Here is an 18,663-nt window from a genome sequence, read left to right on the forward strand (position 1 = left end):
GAGAGACCTGCGTACAGCAAAAAAAAAAAAAAAAAAAGAAAGATTCCTAGAAAATGACACATGACACTTCTACTTAGTCACACAACTAGCTGCAAGGGAGTCTGGGATAGTTTTAATTCCAGGTAGCCAAGTTCCCAGGTGAAAAGTAGGGCTTGTTTACAGAGGAAAATGGACATTGGGGGTAACTATCTCTGATACCCCATCCCTTCAATAAGCATTTATTGGATACTCCTTGTACTTACCCATGCTATAGTACTAATATGATTAATACCTTAGTATCTCATGAGCTATGAACAGTGCCTGGCATATAATAATTGCTCAGTGACCATTAGTATTACTGCATCAGAGTGCTGATATAAGCACAAGCTTCTGTGAGAGTGGAGAGGAGGTCCCACCTGGGAACGTAGGAGGTCTTTCTTTTTGCTTGATCCTGGAGGGCTGGGATGGTCAACTGTAGCCACTTTAGGACCTTGTGTTACCTCCCTGACCTCCATCCCGTCCCACCTCAACCTTCTCTGGGGAACGACTCTGATAACTCTGATAACACCCTAAGCATAGGCTCTCCAGGGTGAAAAGTGCAACCATATGTTGGAGAAATTTGGCATCGGTTAGGGTGAGGGGGCTAGTTCTGAAGACCCTGGAATCTTCCTGAAGCCCTAGAATACTCATACTGTAGGCAGTCACACAATTACTTCTGAAATTGGAAAATAACACTAAAACGCCTCCATCTGACAGCATGGGGGTTGCAGATGCTCTGCACCCTTCTAAGGTGATCCAGAGGAAGGAAATGCCAGACTCTGCCCTCCGGGGACAACCCTCAACCCAGGGCAGGATGAGGAAGAAGCTGAGAGCTCAGCTACACGGCCTTCCTTGGACTCGTGGAGGTGGAGGAGCCTGGGCAGTGGGTGCCTGGGCTTGGGTACCTCGTTCCCTCCCTCTACAGGGACTGTGGAGAGCAAGCTGCTGCTGGCTGACCGCCACTCCAGGCCTGGGAAGACGAGCTACCAGTCCTTCCTGAGCACCAGTGTATGACAGGCCTGTGCCAGGCCTGTGGGGCACAGAGAGCATGGGGTGGGTGAGCCCATGAGCCTCAGGTCCCTTTCCCCAGGGTTCTCTGAAAGCTCCCTCCATCGCTGACCTGGGGAGCCAGATAACACCTCCTCCAGGAAGCCCTCACTGATTTCCCTTGCCAGGTGCCCACCCTCATTGTTCTCCCACAGCCCTCCACTGGGCTTTTTCCAATGCTGCTTGCTCAACTGTCCCCCACCCTTGGCTGATCCCTCTCAATATATCCCCAGTGCCTTGCACACGAGATGAGCTCTGTAGCTATGCATCAACTAATGAACAAGTGAGTGAATGAATGAATGAGTGAGTGAGTGAGTTCCCTGGCTGCCAGGGTGTGGGTCCCCCAGCAAGGAGGCAGAGACCTGCAAGGGTTAACCAGGAGCCCGCCTGTAGTCTGAGGTAAGCAGGGAGCGTATTTGTTCAGGTAAATAAGGAAGGATTACTTATAATGGGAAATCAGGCCCCAGCCAACTCTTCATCTCATGCTGCCTGACTTCCTCCCAGCACATTCCTGTACTCTGCCCGTGTCCACACTGCCCCACAGACCCAGTCCCCTGAGCCCACCGTGGCCTCCCTCGTAAGCCCCTCCGGCTGGGTCTTGCTGTGGTGTCAGCAGGTGGCCCTGGACTGGGGGCAGGGGGCTCCCTACAAGGGCACGCAGCCCTGAGATCTCAGAGGGCCACACCTCGAGGGTGGCCAGGCCCCCAGCGGCCCACCCGATTGCCACCTCTGACCCCAGCCCTGCTGGCCCCTGGTACCACTGGCCCCCCAGATGCCTGGCTGAGACCCAGCAGTGACCCAAGCTGCCCACACCTCCTCCTGGCCCCTGAGGTTGGCACTGCAGCAGACGACTCCTTGGGCACCAGGCAGCTAACGGGTAAGTCCAGTGGGGGGCAGTGCCCTGCCATGGCGGCCTTCCCCTTCCAGCAGTGGGGAGGTGGGTGGTTGAGGGTGCTTTCAAAGCCAGAACTGGTCTCCTGGACATCAGTGACCCTGATCTGGGTCCTTCACCTTCAGAAGCCCCTGATCCCTCTGCATGCTGCCCAGTCTGCCTCCCTGGGCTGACCCCAGAGCCTGGGTGAGCCCCCCTGGCCTGGAGAGGCCTGGGGTACCCCATGTCTGTGACGACCCCATCTGGGCTCCACATTGAGCCCAGCCTTGTCCAGCCTGAGGGGAGGCAGCTTTGTAGGTGCGGAGCCGCAGCCCTGAGACCGGGCCAGTTCTGCTTGGCTAACGAAACACAAGCAGCCTTTCTGCTGCTGCCAGCCACAGCTGCTCTGCCAAGGGAAGGGTCTCTCTGGGGCCTAGTCACGAGTTGGCAGGGGTTTGCTGGAGCCTAGAGGCTCAGGGCCAGGGCCAGGGTCCAGGTTGCAGCAGGGGGTACAGTCCCAGAGCCCAGGGGCTGGGTGGGGCAGTGGTGGGCACAGGAGCCAGGGGATCTGGGAAGCTGGGGAGTAACCACCTGGGTGCTTGGGTCCCCAGGGAAGCATGGGGCCTGTGGACCGGAGTCTGGGCACGTGAGGAAAGCAATGGGTTGTGGAGGGACAGGGGTGCTTGAAGGTGCTCATTTCTAGATTTGCCAGATGCCTCCTGTGGGGAGAGAGGGAAGTGGGTGGTGAGGATGACAGGGTAGAAAGCTGAAGGGTCTGGATGGCTGGGGGCTCCCCCTAAGCTGGACAAGGTGTGTGCGTGCTTGTGCATGTTGGGGAGGGGGAAGCACCCTGAGCTAGTCCCGGGCCTCTCACCTCGCTGCCCTCTGGGCCCAGCCAGCAGCCCGCACCCAGGCCACAGGCGTCGAGTGGCCTGTCCCCTGTATGATGGTCATGGCCTTTCTGTTCCTTCTTGCTTAGGCCTGGGACTTGGCCTCATTTCCTGCCCCCACCTCCCCAATAAACAGCTTCACAGCAACCCCCAATAAAGCAACATCTCCCCACACCAGCTGCTCGGCTGAGTAACAAAGCAAACAGGCATCCGAGCTGCGCCAGTCCCAAGGTGGCGGGCAGGGATGGGCAGGAGACCCCCCACCAGACGGGGGTGCCCAGGCCACGGCTCAGCCTGGCTGGCCAGTCCCACTCGACCCCTGCCCACCTGGGGGAGGGGTTGGAGCCAGGAACTCCCAGCTTGGAGCCCCCCCACCCCCAACTCAGGGAACTTCGGGGAGAGGGAGCATCCTCAGAGCCCCCAGGGAGGTTGGGGTGGTCTCTCGCGGGGTGGGCGACCACCCTCCCCTTTGAGAGCCTGACAGGCGCTATGAGGGTCCCAGAGCTGAAAACTCAGTCCCTGCCAGACTTGGTTATTGTATTACTGATTATAAAACACGTTGGCAGATGTGATGTCATTTGGTTGTCACAAGGACCCTCTGAATTATAGAACTTCTCTTGTCAACCGAGCCTGAGAGAATAGGGTGGCACTCAGTAGATGCTCAGTCAATGCAGAATGTGTGATGCTGGCAGTAAGTAGAAGAACCAGGAGAACCCACTGTCTGCCACTGAGGTCACTGCAGTTAAAACATTAATAACCCTGAAACAACTAGAGCACAACTTTGTGCTAAACGACTTGGTGCAGCTTGAGTATAACCTGGGGACAAGGCCCTCTGGTGGAGGGCAAGAAGGGGCGGGTTAGGACCCACAGTGTGTGACCCTAGGCAAGTCACTTTTCCTCCCTGCACTTGCAGCTCCTTGTCTGTGAAATGAGAGGGTTGGACAAGGTGGCCTCCTTTGTTAACGGAGGCTTCATGGAAGAGGCAACCTGGAGTGGGGTTCTGAAGGCTGTGTAGGAGCTGGTGGAGGCAGGCTGTCTGTCTGGATTTGCCAGCTTTACAAGACTTGTGTGCTTTCCAAGCCTCGTCTCCTAGGCTGAGGTCAGGGGAGGTAGGGGACTCTGGCTCTGGCTCCTCCTAGAGGCCAGGGAGGAGTGAGTGAGGCCAGCAGCTGCCCTGGTCTGGGCTAGAGAGCAGGCTGACCTCGGAGCAAGGTCCAGGCCTCTCCCACCACCGTTTTCAGCTCTCCCCCAGACTCCACCCTTTGGCCCTGCCCCTCCCTCCACCATCACCACCTGCTTCTTCCTTTATTCCCCTCACTCTTCACCTTATTACCTTTCCCTCCCCTCTTCTCCAGCCCCATCCCCTCACCTGCTCCCAGGTGCCACCTTCATGCCTGCTCAGCCCATCATAATTCACAAGGAATTTCCATTTGCCCTCCCCCTGAATCACCACAACCCCTTTAAGACATGCCCTTGACAGACAATTCAATAGATGGGACAACTGAGTCTCTTGCCCCAGTGCCAGACCTAGAGAGCAGGGAGTCAGGGCTCCAAACAGTGCGGGACCCTCCCCCTGCCCCCACCCACACCACATTTCATGCCCCACCCTGTGCCCCCAGCCAGGTGAGTGACCTGTCGGGTGGAACAACTCTTCCCAAAGCAAACTTTGCACAAGCCGAGTTGCCCTGGGCTCTTCCTGACATTTAATGCCAATCTCCTTCCCCTGCCTCGTTTGCATGTTCCCAGCCCAGGAGGTGCCCCCTGCCAGATTCTCCTCTCCCGCTTCTCAGGGGCCTCCGGACTAGGGGAAGGTGAGCCTCCTCTTCCCTCTGGATCACTCCTTCCAGGCCAGGGACTCTGGTGGGGGCCTAATGGACCAGAGCCCACCCCGGGCTGTAGAAAGGAGTAATGAGGTTTCTCTGGGCACCACCAGAATCGAAGGGGCCCTTCCTTTTCCCTCCAGCTCTGGGGTTGAGGAGAGTGGTCTGGGAGTGACAGTCTGCGTTAGGGTCCCAGTACCTGGGACTGGTGACAGGGGTGGGGCCCAGGTCTCTGCTCTTGGGGCAGCGAGTTGGTCTGAGGGCTGCTGAGATCCAGCTCTTCCTGCCTCTGACTTCCATTCCAAGTCAGGCTGACGGGCAAGACGGAGGTCATGGGGTCATAGACTCCAGACAGTGTCTGGGCCAGAAAAGCTCTGGGAGATGACTTACCCAGTGGGAGAACAGAGGAGGAGACTGAGGCCCAGAGGGGACCAGGGGCTGCCCCCAAGGCCTTACATATGGTGGGAACAGGGCAGAATATGAATCCACATCTCCAGATGCTGAGGCCTCGAGTTCTTTCCAGACCACACACCCTTTGGAGCAAACTCAAATACAGGGGTGAGCTTGGGGCTGAGGTGGGTCCCCGTACCTCCAGGCTTCAGGCATCGGTGCCACCCAGACCCCCCCAGTGCGACTTTTGTGGGGCTGGGGTTTTCTAGGGCTGGGCCCGCAGGTAGCCTGAGCGAGGCGACAGGGGTGGTCAGCAGGGGTGATCCTAGAGGTCGGAAAATGCCAAGTCATCAGCACCATCTGGAAAGAGGGCACCTTGAGTTCCAATCCCTGCCCGGTCACCATGGACACGTGCCCTGAGGCAGCCACCGCCCCCTGCCTGTCAGGTGGGAATAATCCTGGCTGCGCCACTGCCCCAGAAGACAGTGGGAGAGCCAAAGCAGTTTATTTAGTTGGACTTCACTTTGTCCCTGGAAGAGCTGGAGGCGATGTCAGTGGCGGGGTGTGTGTGGGGGGATTGGGGGTGTTGGATGCCCATGGTACCCACACCACGGGAGCAAATGGGAGACAGTGCTGGTACAAACACGCCTTCGGGCTCCTGGCTGCCCCCGGGAACTGTGGGCAAAGCAGACCTGACCATAATTCCTTGATGTTCCCTGACTCGTTTGTTTCCTGTCCCCCATCCTCCTGCTACCTGGCCCTGTTCCCTAACTCCCTACTCCCAAGTCTCCCTGGGCCCGTGGGCTGGCTCCCCAAGTTAAATCTTCCCAAGTTGAACCTTTGCTCCTGCTAATTGGATCCAGCTAGTTTCTCTTCTTTTCTTTTCCTTTTTTGCCCGCGCCACGCAGCATGTGGGGTCTTAGTTCCCTGACCAGGGATCAAACCCGCGCCCTCAGCAATGAAAGCGTGGAGTCCTAACCACTGGACCGCCAGGGAATTCCCTGGATCCAGCTAGTATGAAGAGCAGTTTCAAAGGACGAGGGAGCTGGGTTTTCATGGGAGGGCAGGAGTTGTCCAAGGAGCAGTGAGGGGGCTGGAGGGAGAGTAGCAGCGTGGGAAGGGAATGTCTAGGGGAGCAGGAAGGCTGAGGCCAGAGGCAGGGAGGGTTCAAGGAAGCTAGACAGGTGCAGGCAGGCCCAGGGCACTGGACTGGGCAGGCCCGGCTTCTCTCCAAGGTGCTGACCAGCTGACTGGGGGTTGGGGGGACAGGCCCCTGTGGCCCCTGCCCACTCTGCATGGCTCCTGGCCAGGTCCTGATCGCACCCCCAAAGCCCCCTGATTCCAACCCATGAATGCAGGCCCAGAGGTTTGGAGGGAGGGAGGGAAGGGCTGACAACAGTGGGGAAACTGGAGGAGGTCTGCCCCCAGTTGGTGGAGTAGGCGGCTCTGGGCAGAGTGGCAGGCTCTGTCTCACCCTGGCCCCAGCCTCTCGCCCTCAGCGCTCTTCTCACGGGGCCTGCAGCTGGGGTGCTGGGCTCTGGGCAGACTAAGGTTGTGTCTCAGGATTGAGGTGGGGGCTCAGGCATATTTACCCTACCCACCACCCCCTTGGGGGTAAGATCTGAGCCTGGATTGAGCAGGACGTGAGAGACAGGCTCCAACCCCATGACAGCCCAGGGCCTTAGTAAAGACTCTGGTAACTCCATTTCCCTGGGGCTGTGGTTTCAGGAGATATCTGAGCATCTTTTGCATGTCAGGATGGGAGTGAGAACCTGGAGGCCGGGGAGTTGCCTCCCAAGGGGCAGGAAACAGCTGCTGTAAGTCTCTAACTTTGGGTCCCTCTGCCTTCTCTCCTTGCTCTGCCTTCCTGGGAGAATTCGAGGCACTGAAAAGAAGTGGCCCAGGTGGCTAATCCCTCTGGCTGCTACCCTGCGAACCCGCCTCGTTTCTGGGCCTTGGCCTCCGCCAGCTGTTATCAAATTTCTTTGTCTGGAGTCAGAGCCAGTGCCTCTGAGGCAGGAGGGAGGCAGGACATGCTGAGCCTTAATCCAGACACGTGGCTTAATCCAGAAAAGACCAGCTCGAGGTTTGGAAGCTGGAGCCATCGCTCAGGAGACGGGCAGCCCCTCGGGGCCAGAGGCTGTCAGGAGGGACCTGGACCTGGCAAAGCCTGGGCTTGTCCCAGGACCCTAGGCCTATGGTGCAGTGGTCCTGGCTCTGCTGTGTGACTGTGGACACATCCCTGCCACCCTCTGAGCCTTATTTTCCCAGGGCACATGTGTCCCCATGGGTAGACAATCACCCATGAATGTAATCACAGCTGAATTGCATGGCACAAATGGGGAGAGCTGGAAAGTCAGAGGAGAAAGCTGCTGGGGACGGCTCCCTGGGGGAGGAGGGTTTTGGGCTAAACTGTGATGAGAAGAAAGGGGCATCTTGGGCAGGGGGACGACAAAACAAGAGAAAATAGCCATGTCATGCCCACAGCACAGGGGCCAAGGGAGAAGCACCGTTCTCATCAGAGCCTGGATGTGTGGTCACCATGTTGATCTCTGGTTCTGGTCCAGACCCTGCCCTTAACCACTGAATACATCTGTTTCCCGCTCTGGCCTTCACTGTTCCCACCTATAGGGATCACATAGTATACGGTCCCTTCCAGCTCTGATTATCTGGCTCAGAGGTAGGCGCCAGCCACTGGGATCAGGCAGGGCAGGCAGTGGGGAACCATGGGAGGTTCTAGAGCCCAGGGGTGCCTGATGAAAGGGTTTTGGAGGGAAATGAACTTGACAGTGCAGTGGAGTGAGCAGCTAGGAGGCGGGCATGAACTTTGGAGGACCAAGCTGCCTGATCAGGAGGTGGGCAGGACCCTGGGAAGATGGGACCGTCCGGAGCCTCAGAGGGAACGTGGTACAATGAGCAGAGCCCGCACATGGCCAGCTGGGGACCTCGGGCAAAAGCTGCACAACCTCTCTGAGCCTCACAGTCCACGTCTATAAAACAGGGCTCTCGAGTCCCCAGTGGGTAGTAAAAGGGTAACGTGTACCAACGCTCTGGGCCCAGGAGGTGCTCCCCGTGTGTTCTCTTCCCTCCCAAGTCCAGTCCTAGAGCCTGGAGGAGGTGCCAGGGATGCAGACTGGGCACACCAGCCCCTGGCTCCCTGATCAGTAAACCCAGGTCCCCCACGCTTGGCTGCCGGGGTCCGAGCCTTCTGCACCACCTCCCCACCTGCGGACAATCGGCTCTTGCCTCCTGCCGCATGGTTAATCATTAACTTTTTTTTCACTAGATAGGTGTTGGAGCTGGGACCAAACCTTGGTTGAGAGCAGGTTCCTTGGCGTTTAGGAGCAAGGTGACGGGGAGCTGGAATGTGGGGTGTGGAGGAGGAGGTGGGAGTTCTCTGCTGGTGAAGGAGCCCCGGGCCAGGAGCCGGAAGTCGTTTAGTTCTCTGCACCATAACTTCCCCACCACAGCGTAGGAATGAGCCTAAGGCCTGAGCTGCCGCTCTCCCGGGAGGGAACGAAGGCGAGGGCTTCAAAGCTCACTTGACAAATGTGTCAGGGATGTGTCATCACGTCCCCACCTGGCAAATGCTGCCACCCGTCCTGCCCATTCATCCTCACTGACCCCTCACACTGTGCCCCGAAGCACAGCAGCTGCCTCCCATCCTACCTGTGGCCGAGGCCAAGCAAACAGGAGGGCCACGAGGGAAGCAAGTTCCCCCGCTTCTTGGGAAAGGTTCCGTCTCCCTGGCACCCGGCCCAAGGTGTTGGCAGGGACTGTCCTAACGTGGCAGGCCGGGGAGTTCTGGGGACGTGGATGGGGCGGGAAGCAGGAAGGGGGTGATGAGGGAAGGGTGGGGTTGAGAGGGGCTCTCCAGGGGTGGGGCCACCCAGGGGGTAGGGTGTGGACACAGGCTGGGGCGGGGACCCAGGGATAGAGCGGGCTGTTGGCTCTGCTTGGGTAAATAATGTGGACCCACAGCACACACGTGTGTTTGCACAGAAGGACTTGAAATGATTCCAGGCCTGCCCTCTGTCCCCCGCAAGCCCGGCTCCCCGATCCCTGCCCACCCCACCCCACCCTGACCTCTCCTTCCTTGTCACTTAAAGGAGCCCTTGAAAGGGAGATGCAAAATGAAAGTGAACAAACACTCTTCTCTCTTTCTTGCGTTCTCTCCGCCACGGAAAAGCAGGGCCGCCGTGTACAGTTGGGAAGGTTGGGCACTGCACAAGATGGGGGACAAGGGTGAGCTGAAGTTCCGCTTGGGCTCCATTCACCAAGCCATGCCACCCAGAGAGAAAAGGGCATCATTTTCTGAGTTGTACGCAGTTGCACTAGCTGTGGCCCTAGAGAAGCCAGAGCCTTCCAAACGGGGTTCTCTCTCTGCCTCACTTGCACGTTGAGGCTGAGCAAGTCAGTCTCACGAGGTGACTGGAGAAGGGCCAGGGAGCCCCCGCCCCACGGTCCTGGTGCAGCGCAGCAAATCCCACCGTTAGAGAGCCTACCACTCGTTCCAGTAAAGCCTACCCCTCTTACTGGCCAGATGCCTTCAAAGCAGCAATTTGCAAACTTGAGCACTCATCAGAACCACCCAACGGACCTGTAGAAACGCATCGCCAGGAATTCCCTGGCGGCACAGTGGTTAGGACTCTGTGCTCCCACGGCAGGGGGCCCAGGTTCAATGATCAGGGAACGAAGTTCCCACAAGCAGTGCGGCGCAGCCAAAAAAAAAAGAAAAAAAAAGAAAGAAATGCATTGCTGGAAAAAAAAAAAGAAACGCATTGCTGGGCCTCCCCCCGCCCTACTTTCCCCCCCCACCCCCGAGCTTCTGATTCAGTTACTCTGATGAGGGCCTAAGAATTCAAGTTCCTCAAAAGTTCCCGGGTGGTGCTGATGCGGCTGCTCCGGGCACCACATTTTGAGAACACTGTTTAAAATGTAAATACCCCCAAGAAAGGGCACACATTAACTTGCCCTTAACAGGTTTACCTGCTCCTTTCCTCCTTTCGGAATGATCCCCTGTGTTATGGGGAACGTATGTTGTTGGTAATCTTCCACCTCTGTCCTGATTTATTCTTGAGTTTTGAGCCCACAAATCATGGAAATATCCCAGGGACCCCAGTTCTTTGGTGTATGTACATCTCGCAAGTTCCCTGCCTCACCCAAACCACGGACTCCAATATGGGGCTCAGAGAAAAGGGTCCAGGGGAAGCAGAGCCTGGAGACCCATGGGGAGGGACACTGTAGTTCCTCGTGTTGAGGCCAAATGGTGCCCCTTGGGAGCTATTGGGGCGGCAGGTAGGAGAGGAGTGGGGTCTGACTTGCTGAGGGACCCATTTGTCCCCCAGGGCCTGGGCCTTCTGACCAGCCCCTGCAGCTGTGGGGAAAGTGGGCCTGTAGGTCTGCACCTGGCACCTCCCACCTTGGGAGCTGTGAGTTCTCCTGGGCGTGAGGGGAGAGAAGAGGGCCTGGGAGCTGGGAGGGGCTGGGGAAGCACCTTTCAGGAAAGGACAAGGAGGGTAGGTACCAGGAACCCAACCCTGAGTAGGGGCGGGGCCAAGCACACGTGTACGTTGTTGTTCAGTGACCACCTCAGCAGCGTTAGGCCGGGAATTTATTCGCACCCGCCAAGTGGCCCTGTGGGAGAGGAAGGGGGTCCGCCTCCCCAACCTGGGAGGAGATTCTACCCTGCCACACCCCTCACTTGCTCCTTTCATTCTTCACCCGGCTGGTGGAGATGATGGTGACCTTCTCCCTTCCCTACCCGCTCCAAGGTCAGAGTAAAAGAAAACAAGCTTTGCTACAGCAGAAAAGATTAGGTTAGCTCTTAGAAGGAGCTTCCTCGACAGGACAGGGGACTGGGATCTGGGTGGGGGCCGGCCCAGGGACAGAGGGCTGGATATTAAAGACTTCTTGTCCAGGCCTCAGTTTGCTCATCTGCCAAATGGGACTAATTGTGCCTTCCATTGTGAGGACTGAAAGAGGTCAAGAACCTCAGAAGATTGTTTTAAACAGGCTACACGTGTAAAGATTTGCTGCTTGCAGCCAACCTGGCTTCCCTGGGGAGTAAGGGAGCTGTCTGTTTACCGTCCTGCCCACTCCCACCCCACTGGCTTTCCAGCCACAAGACCTGTCTTCCCAGCCCTGTCCTAGCTGCCCAGTGACCCGGAAGCCCCAACTCTCTCCCAGGCCCAGCCACTGCCCGCTGGGCTCCTCATCTCTGTAACCAGCTTAGCAGCCCCCATGGGGATGGGGAAGCAGCCAGGACCTGACTCTCCTTCCTTTTTTATTTCTGTAGACGCAGCCGCCAGCCCAAGCAGCAGCGGCATGGGCAGTGCCAGCCCGGGCCTGAGTGGCGTCCCCCCAAGCCGCCTCCTGCTGCCCCCCGACACTGTGCTACGGACTGGCCTGGAGAAGGTGGCAGTAGGGGCAGGGGCAATGGGGCCCGAGAGACGGGACTGGAGCCCCAGCCCACCTGCCACACCTGAGCAGGGCCTGTCCACCTTCTACCTCTCCTACTTCGACATGCTGTACTCCGAGGACAGCAGCTGGGTGGCCAAGGGCCCCGGGGCCAGCACTCGGGAAGAGCCGCCCGACGAGCCCGAGCAGTGCCCCGTCATCGACAGCCAAGCCCCGGGGGGCAGCCTGGACCTGGCGCCGGGTGGGCTGACCCTGGAGGAGCATTCACTGGAGCAGGTGCAGTCCATGGTGGTGGGCGAGGTGCTCAAGGACATCGAGACGGCCTGCAAGCTGCTCAACATCACGGCAGGTGAGCCCCTCCTCATGCCCCCCTCCGCCAGGGGGACACAGGCCAGCGGAGGTCACAGGGAGGTGTGGGGGCACCGCCTGGTGCACTGTGGTCACCCCCAGAGATGCTGGTGCTTCTACACGTACACTCAGCCCCTAACACACAGCAGCTGCGAGCCTGGGATCCAAGGTTCCCACTCTCTCTGTGCCCCAGCCGCACCAGCCCAGTGTCCCCACTTGGTAGGTGCCGGGTGAAGCAAATACGAGCTCTACACCATCTGGCCCACCTCCTCCTCTCACACTTAAATCCACTCTCCCCTTATTCACTCTGCTCCAGCCACTCCTGCCTCTTTGCTGTTACCGCAACACACACACCTCAGGACCTTTGCACTTGCTGGCCCCTCAACCCAGAGCACTCTTCCCCTACATACCTACCTGGCTCACCCCTCACCTCCTTCAGGTCTTGATTCAAATGGCACCATCTCGATGAGGCCTTTCCTGACCCCTCTATTGAAATTGCTGCCCATACCCCCACGTCTTATTCCTCCAACCTGCTTTATTTCTCTCACGTTTCCTACCGTCTGATATGCTGCATATGTATCTTGTTTACTGACTGTTTCCCCCACTGGAATGTACATGCCCCAAGGGCAGGGATTTTCATTTGTTTTGTTCACTGCTACATCCCCAGTTCCTAGGATGTTACCTTGTACATAATAGATGCTCAATAAACAATAACTTAATATACCAAGCCCTGTTCTAGCACTGGGGAATTCAGCGTGAACATAGCACAAAGGCTCCTTCGTTCACGAAGCTAATGTTACAGTGACAAAACAGATCATAAATAAATAGGATAATGTATCACTGGTCCAGTGGGGATGAGGGCTCTGATGAGGGGGGCACATCAGGAGGCCAGGCACGTGTCTGCGAGGGCCTGGAAGGTGTGGTTACGGAGCTTATGCTACTGGTTGAGGGGCTGCTGGGTCTCCGGTCCCCTGTCCCTCCATCATCTCTCCAGCTTTGGGCAAGCCTGACCCATCTCCTTGGCCTTTGGGCCCTGGCATCTGAGACTCGCACACAGGAAGGGTCTTCAGGCATCGCTTAGGCCTGGCTCCTCCTCCTCAGTCACCCAGGCCCAGCCCCTGCCACCTAGTAGTCCCAGCTGAGGTCCCGCCTTGAGGCAGCTCCTGCCCAGGCCCCATCCTCCAGTGGCCCAATGCCAGCCCCCAACCCAGGAGCTTTTCCCACGGTGCCTCCGCTCCCACACCGAGTTGGGGAGGGCCCTGCCCTCTAAACAATAGGGACAGAAACAAATTGCTTTGACCCTGAGGAAGAAAACAGGTTTATTAAGTGAGGGCAGGCCAGCCTGCAGGTCACCCAGCTTAGACCACAGCGTTCACTTGGAGGCCCCATTGTGTCTGTGCCTGCAGCTTGGCCACCACCCACGTGCCCTGCTGGGCTCACCCCAGGGCAGCTCCCCAGGGAAACTTATAGGACCAAGCCAGCCACTCGCCTCCGGGCCTTGGCCCCATGGCCACCCTGTACCCTGCCACCGCTCCCCCACATTTGGTGCACGTGCACTGAGCAGCTCCCCAGCACCCAGCCCTTTGTTAGGTGTTGGACGAGGGAATGGAACTCTCTCTGTGCCTCAGTTTCCTCATCTGTAAAATACAGTGCGGGTGGAGAGTGGGGTTTGTAGAGCTAATTCTTGGTTGGGTTTTTCTCTGGTTCTTTGAAGGGTTTGGGGAAGGCAAGAGGCATCTGGGAAAGAAAGAAGCTTGGGTGTTTCTGGTTTAATGTCACTGTCCCCTCCAGGGCTGTGGCTCCCCAAAAGGCCCTTTGGAGGGGCTGGAGGGGTCTGGGAGGACCTGAGGTCCAGGTGAGATGGGGGTGCAGAGGCCCCAGGCTGCCCTGCCCTGAGCCATGTTTGCTTCAAGGGCCCTGGTTCCTTCCTGCCACTGCCCCCTTCTTCGGTACCCCCTCCACAGAGCCCCTCAAGGCCCCATGTGGCCTGGCCTGGCCCCATCTCAGGAGTGCATGGTCCCAGGCCACCAGTTCCTATGGAGGCTGCATCAGAGCAGAGGGGCCACCTTGGGGGTGGTGCCCTCAAGCAGCCTCCAGGGCTGAAGGAGTGTCTCTTGCCCAGACCCTGTGGACTGGAGCCCTGGCAACGTGCAGAAGTGGCTCCTGTGGACAGAGCACCAGTACCGGCTGCCCTCCGTGGGCAAGGCCTTCCAGGAGCTGGGGGGTAAAGAGCTGTGTGCCATGTCGGAGGAGCAGTTCCGCCAGCGCTCGCCCCTGGGCGGGGACGTGCTGCACGCCCACCTGGACATCTGGAAATCAGGTGGGACAGGCGTGGGTAGAATGCCCCACCCCCCACCCCCCACTGCGGGCTCCAAGCCAGGGACACCAAGGGGAACAGTTAGGTCAGCATGCCTGTCCGGAGGCTACACTCCACTGGGTAGGCAGCCCCTTGTCCCAATCTGGGTTCTGTTCTGAATCCCAACCCCAATGACAGCTGCCTCCCCGGATCCTGGGTGAACTCTCCAGCCCTGACCCACTGCCTACCCTGGTCAAGGCCACAGAACTTAGGACAGAGCACATGGGAAGTTAAAATTAGAAGTTAGACTGTGAGGACACAGGACATCAGATACTCTAAGTCCTTCTTTGTCCTTTTTAAAATTTTGTGTTTGTTTTGTGTTGTTTTCATTAAAGAAGAAATGAGGTAATAAATGTGCAGGATTTTTTAAAAGACCATCGTGAACAACAGTATACCATGAAGAATAATCCTCCCTCCCACCTACCCCGGCCCTCCAATCCCCCTCCCTAGAGGCAACCACTGTTGCCAGTTTTGTGAGTACATTGCCAAGGAAAGTCTATGCATATACAAGCAGGAGTAAGTGTGACTTCTACCCCTTTCTAACGTGAATAGTACGAGTATCACGCTGTTCTGTACTGAACAGCGTATCCTGGGTCTTGTTTCCCATCACTCTCTATACAGCTGCCCCAGTTTTGATGGCTGCATGCCAACCCCTTAATGTTTACTTGGTCTCAATCTTATCGGGCGCCCAGTGTGCCCTGCACAGAGCCGTGCACTTCAGAGGGGTCAGTCCTCGCTCCACGAGTCAAGGCCCCTGCCCCTCAGGTCCCACTCTCATGGCTCAGAAACCAGTGTCCTGCCCCAGCCCAGGCCCCTTGCCGGGGTCTGGCAAGAGCAGTGGACAGTGCCAGGCTATAAGCCGGGTGGTGTGGACAGAAGCTGGCAGCTTCCGCCTCCCACTGCTTGTCTGGGGGGGGGGGGTCAGGTGGAGAGCAGGAGGGGATGGTGGTGCTCGGGGAGCTTGGCAGCTGGAGGGCAGGGAGTGTTTTTATTATGCTGGGCACCGTGCAGGCTTCACCACCCTGCATCCTTGCAAGACCTGTGAGGGGGTGTCCCAGCCCCATTTCACAGGTGACAGAAGGGAGGCAAAGCAAGGCTTGACTTCCACTCCTCTCTGAACAAGGGGCTGCCTGCAGGGCCTCTAAGGCCCCTCCCAGCTCCGAAATCCTACCTTTTCTTCCAGGAGGAGGCTTTGTAAACAGCTGGTCTTCACAGGCTGGCAGGAGGGAGGGAGCCACGTGGGGGGCTTCTCTGGCCCCACAGTTCCACCCAAATGCCCTCCTCCTCCCTTGGGGGGTCTCTCTGGTCCCCAACTTCCTCTCCTTGTCCCGCAGCGGCCTGGATGAAAGAGAGGACGTCCCTGGGGGCGATTCACTACTGTGGTGAGTCAGGCAGGGCAGGGAGGCGGCCGGGGCTCTGGGGTCTGGGGGTGGGCTGGGGCAGCCATTGGAGAAGGGGGCTCCCCACTCACCGCCACCCTCCCTGGCTGCCCAGCGTCGACCAGCGAAGAGAGCTGGACGGACAGCGAGGTGGGCTCATCCTGCTCCGCGCAGCCCATCCACCTGTGGCAGTTTCTCAAGGAGCTGCTGCTGAAGCCATACAGCTATGGCCGCTTCATCCGGTGGCTCAACAAGGAGAAGGGTGAGCAGTGCCAGGGGCAGGAGGGGAGGGGGCTGCTGGGAGCCTGTGGTCCTGCCAGGCGCTGGGCAGGGAGGGTTGGGGGCAGGGCAGAGGGCTGGAGCTGCCCCCACCTTTGCCCTGAATGCCGCACACGCACTCTTACTGGACCGGCCCAGGGTCTGTGTGCCGTCTGTGTCCACGCGTGTTCCCCGGCTGGGCTCTGCCTGTTGAGGGTCCCCAGTGACACACAGTGCCTGGGACATAGCAGGGCCTTAAGACTCTGCTGAGAACCGGACACGGTCTTTACCCTCAAAACAGCAGAGCTTGACGGAGGAGACTGATGGTATCCAATGAAAACTACAGTGTGGGCAACAGAGGTAATATTAGATTTTCAAGTAGCCACAATTAAAAATTTTTTTAAACAGGTGAATTTAATTTTAATAATACATCTGTTTAATCCAATGTTATAAATTCGTATAATTTCAACATATGATCGATACAAAAATTATTAATGAGATATTTCCTAAGTCTTTGAAATCTGGTATACATTTTATGCTTACAGCACACCTCACTTCAGACCAGCCACATTTCAAGGGCTAAGAGCCACATGTGGCTAGTGGGGACCACATTGGACAGCAGCAAGGCTGGATGGTGTGCGGGTGTGTGTTTTAGAAAAGGCTCGGAGCCAAGAAACCTGGGTTCTAGGCCCCCTCCTGCCATTAGTAGCCGTGGGCTCCTGGACCCCAGTCTTCATGTTTGTGAAATGGACTAGATTCATTCATCCAGCAAACCTTCCCTGTGCACCTCCTCTGGTTCCACACTTGCTCAGCCGACATTTATGGAGGGTTACAGTGTCCTGAGGGTGTGGGGAGAATTCAGCGGTACCCCATCCTCCAGGGACCTACAGTCTTGCAGGAGAACCAGCAGTGAAATGAGCTGGTGTGCAGAATGTGTTGGGCTGTGATGGGGTCAGCTGTGCCTGGGTCCAGGAGGGCTTCACAGAGGAGTGACTTTGGGGCTGAGTGTGGAGCACGGGAAGGGGTTAGGAGGGGTGGAAAAGTTCCTGCACAAGGTGTGGTGATCCCGTGTGTATATTTGAGACTGACAGTGAGCCGGTGCTCCAGGGAGACTGTCCCATGAGGGCAGGGAGATCAGGGAGGGTGGCGTGGTCTGGGGAGCCTGCCTGGAGAGGGTGTGCTGACCTGGGCTTTGCCAGGTGGTTTAGAATGAGAACTGGGGGTATTAATGAGTAATAGTTCATCCTAAGGGGTACTTCCTTCAGGCTCTGCTCTAAGCGCTTTCCGTACGCACTCAACAACACGATGATCACTACAACCCCCTCTTACTGACAGGAAAACGGGGTCTCAGACAACTTCTAAAGGTAGAAAATGGCAGAGCCAGGATTCCAACCCAGGTCAGCCTGGCTCCAGATCCACCCTTTCCACCATCTCCTACCAATTAATCCTGCCAGAAAGGGCTGTGTGGGCTTGAAGTGTCTGAGAATCGCAAAGCGGTCTTTCAGGCTCGGGAACTGCACGGGTGACCTTGCCAAATGAGCCATGTCTGCAGCCCGGAGCCCCGCAGGGCTTCTGCGTAGGGTGTGCACACCCCACACTTAGGAGCAGAGGCTGGCAAGGATCAGGCCTTCAGGGCCCTAAGTCGCCAACCAACGTAATGCAGGTTCACCCTGCACCAGGAGGTCTGTGAGTCCGTGGTAGGATTTACCACTTCCTGGGCCCTGTGGAACACCCTTCCCACATGTTCCTTTAACCCTCACCACAACCATGGGAGAAGGTATCGTGGCCCAGCGCCTGGCCCTACCCCGGGCGACTCTAGCCCCCCTGGCTGCGAGAGACTGACCTGCTGGTCTTGGTCTTTCTCCTTCCTGCCGCCCCGCCTGCACTGCTGGCTCTCTCTGGGCCCTCCTGCTGCCCCAGGCATCTTCAAAATCGAGGACTCCGCGCAGGTGGCCCGGCTGTGGGGCATCCGCAAGAACCGCCCCGCCATGAACTACGACAAGCTGAGCCGCTCCATCCGCCAGTACTACAAGAAGGGTATCATCCGCAAGCCGGACATCTCCCAGCGCCTGGTCTACCAGTTCGTGCACCCCATCTGAGTGCTGCGGCCGGGCCCCGGGCCCGGACCTTGCCCTCGCCAGACCTCCCTCCTGCCTGCCCTGCCTCAGCCAGACCCGGAGCTGGGCGACGGGGCAGTCTGCTGGCATCCGGAGTTCAAGGTCAGGGAGGGGATGGCCCCTCGCTCCACGGGTGTCAGTGAGCTCTCCGGGGCCCGAGGGACCCCGGGGTGGGCGTGCTTTCTCTTTGGGCCTCGCTGCTCCTGCGCCCAGTCCACTGGAGGACGGTGGAAGCCAGGGCTGTTCTCAGTGTTCATGGCACCCCAGGGAAGGCCCTCCCTCCACCCAGCCTCTGACCCCAGAAGTTCCAGAGCAGAGCCGACAGAACCGCAGTGACTTGGCCAAGGCCACTCGCAGTCCAGTGCCCTCTGCCACCCATTCTGTACCATGCCTGGCATGGTGCAGGGACCTACACCCCCCAAGTTGGGAAGCCAGGGGTGCCCTGGGGATGGATAATAAAGATACTAGAGAATTGACATGGCCCCAGTGTCCTACGTACGGTGAGGGAGTGGCACAGCCTGGAGGCCATCAATGCTCAAAAGGCTGTGGTCACAGGGGCCTGGGGTGGTCAAGGGAGGCTTCCTGGGGGAGGTGGCCTTGAGCTGAGCCTAAAAGGAAAGGGGCAGTTGATTGGTAGAAGCAGTGGGAGAGAGACAGTGAGTCCTCAAGGCCAGCGAGGGGCTGGACTGGCCCTCATCTCCCCTGACCTGGTGTCAGCTGGAAGGAGGGCGTGGGCTGGGGCTGAAAAG

At 58.0% G+C, this 18,663-nt stretch overlaps 1 protein-coding gene across 2 annotated transcripts; it reads left to right on the forward strand.

Moving 5' to 3' along the window:
- The first annotated feature begins 1,536 nt into the window (after positions 1-1,536).
- Positions 1,537-18,390, forward strand: SPDEF (SAM pointed domain containing ETS transcription factor). Of its 2 annotated transcripts, XM_029243963.1 has the most exons (6): positions 1,537-1,942; positions 11,335-11,805; positions 13,927-14,124; positions 15,495-15,542; positions 15,655-15,801; positions 17,718-18,390. In XM_029243963.1, the coding sequence occupies exons 2-6, from the start codon at positions 11,364-11,366 to the stop codon at positions 17,894-17,896; spliced, it is 1,014 nt and encodes a 337-aa protein (XP_029099796.1). In that variant the 5' UTR covers positions 1,537-1,942; positions 11,335-11,363; the 3' UTR covers positions 17,897-18,390. The 2 variants fall into 2 exon arrangements, with proteins under 2 accessions (XP_029099796.1, XP_029099798.1); XM_029243965.1 differs by lacking the exons at positions 1,537-1,942; positions 15,495-15,542 and having other exon boundaries at positions 11,364-11,805; positions 17,718-17,896.
- The last annotated feature ends 273 nt before the right edge of the window (positions 18,391-18,663 follow it).

Source organism: Monodon monoceros, unplaced genomic scaffold (genome assembly GCF_005190385.1).
Source record: "Monodon monoceros isolate NGI ecotype Baffin Bay Population unplaced genomic scaffold, NGI_Narwhal_1 Super_Scaffold_3, whole genome shotgun sequence".
Classification (NCBI taxonomy): Eukaryota; Metazoa; Chordata; class Mammalia; order Artiodactyla; family Monodontidae; genus Monodon; species Monodon monoceros.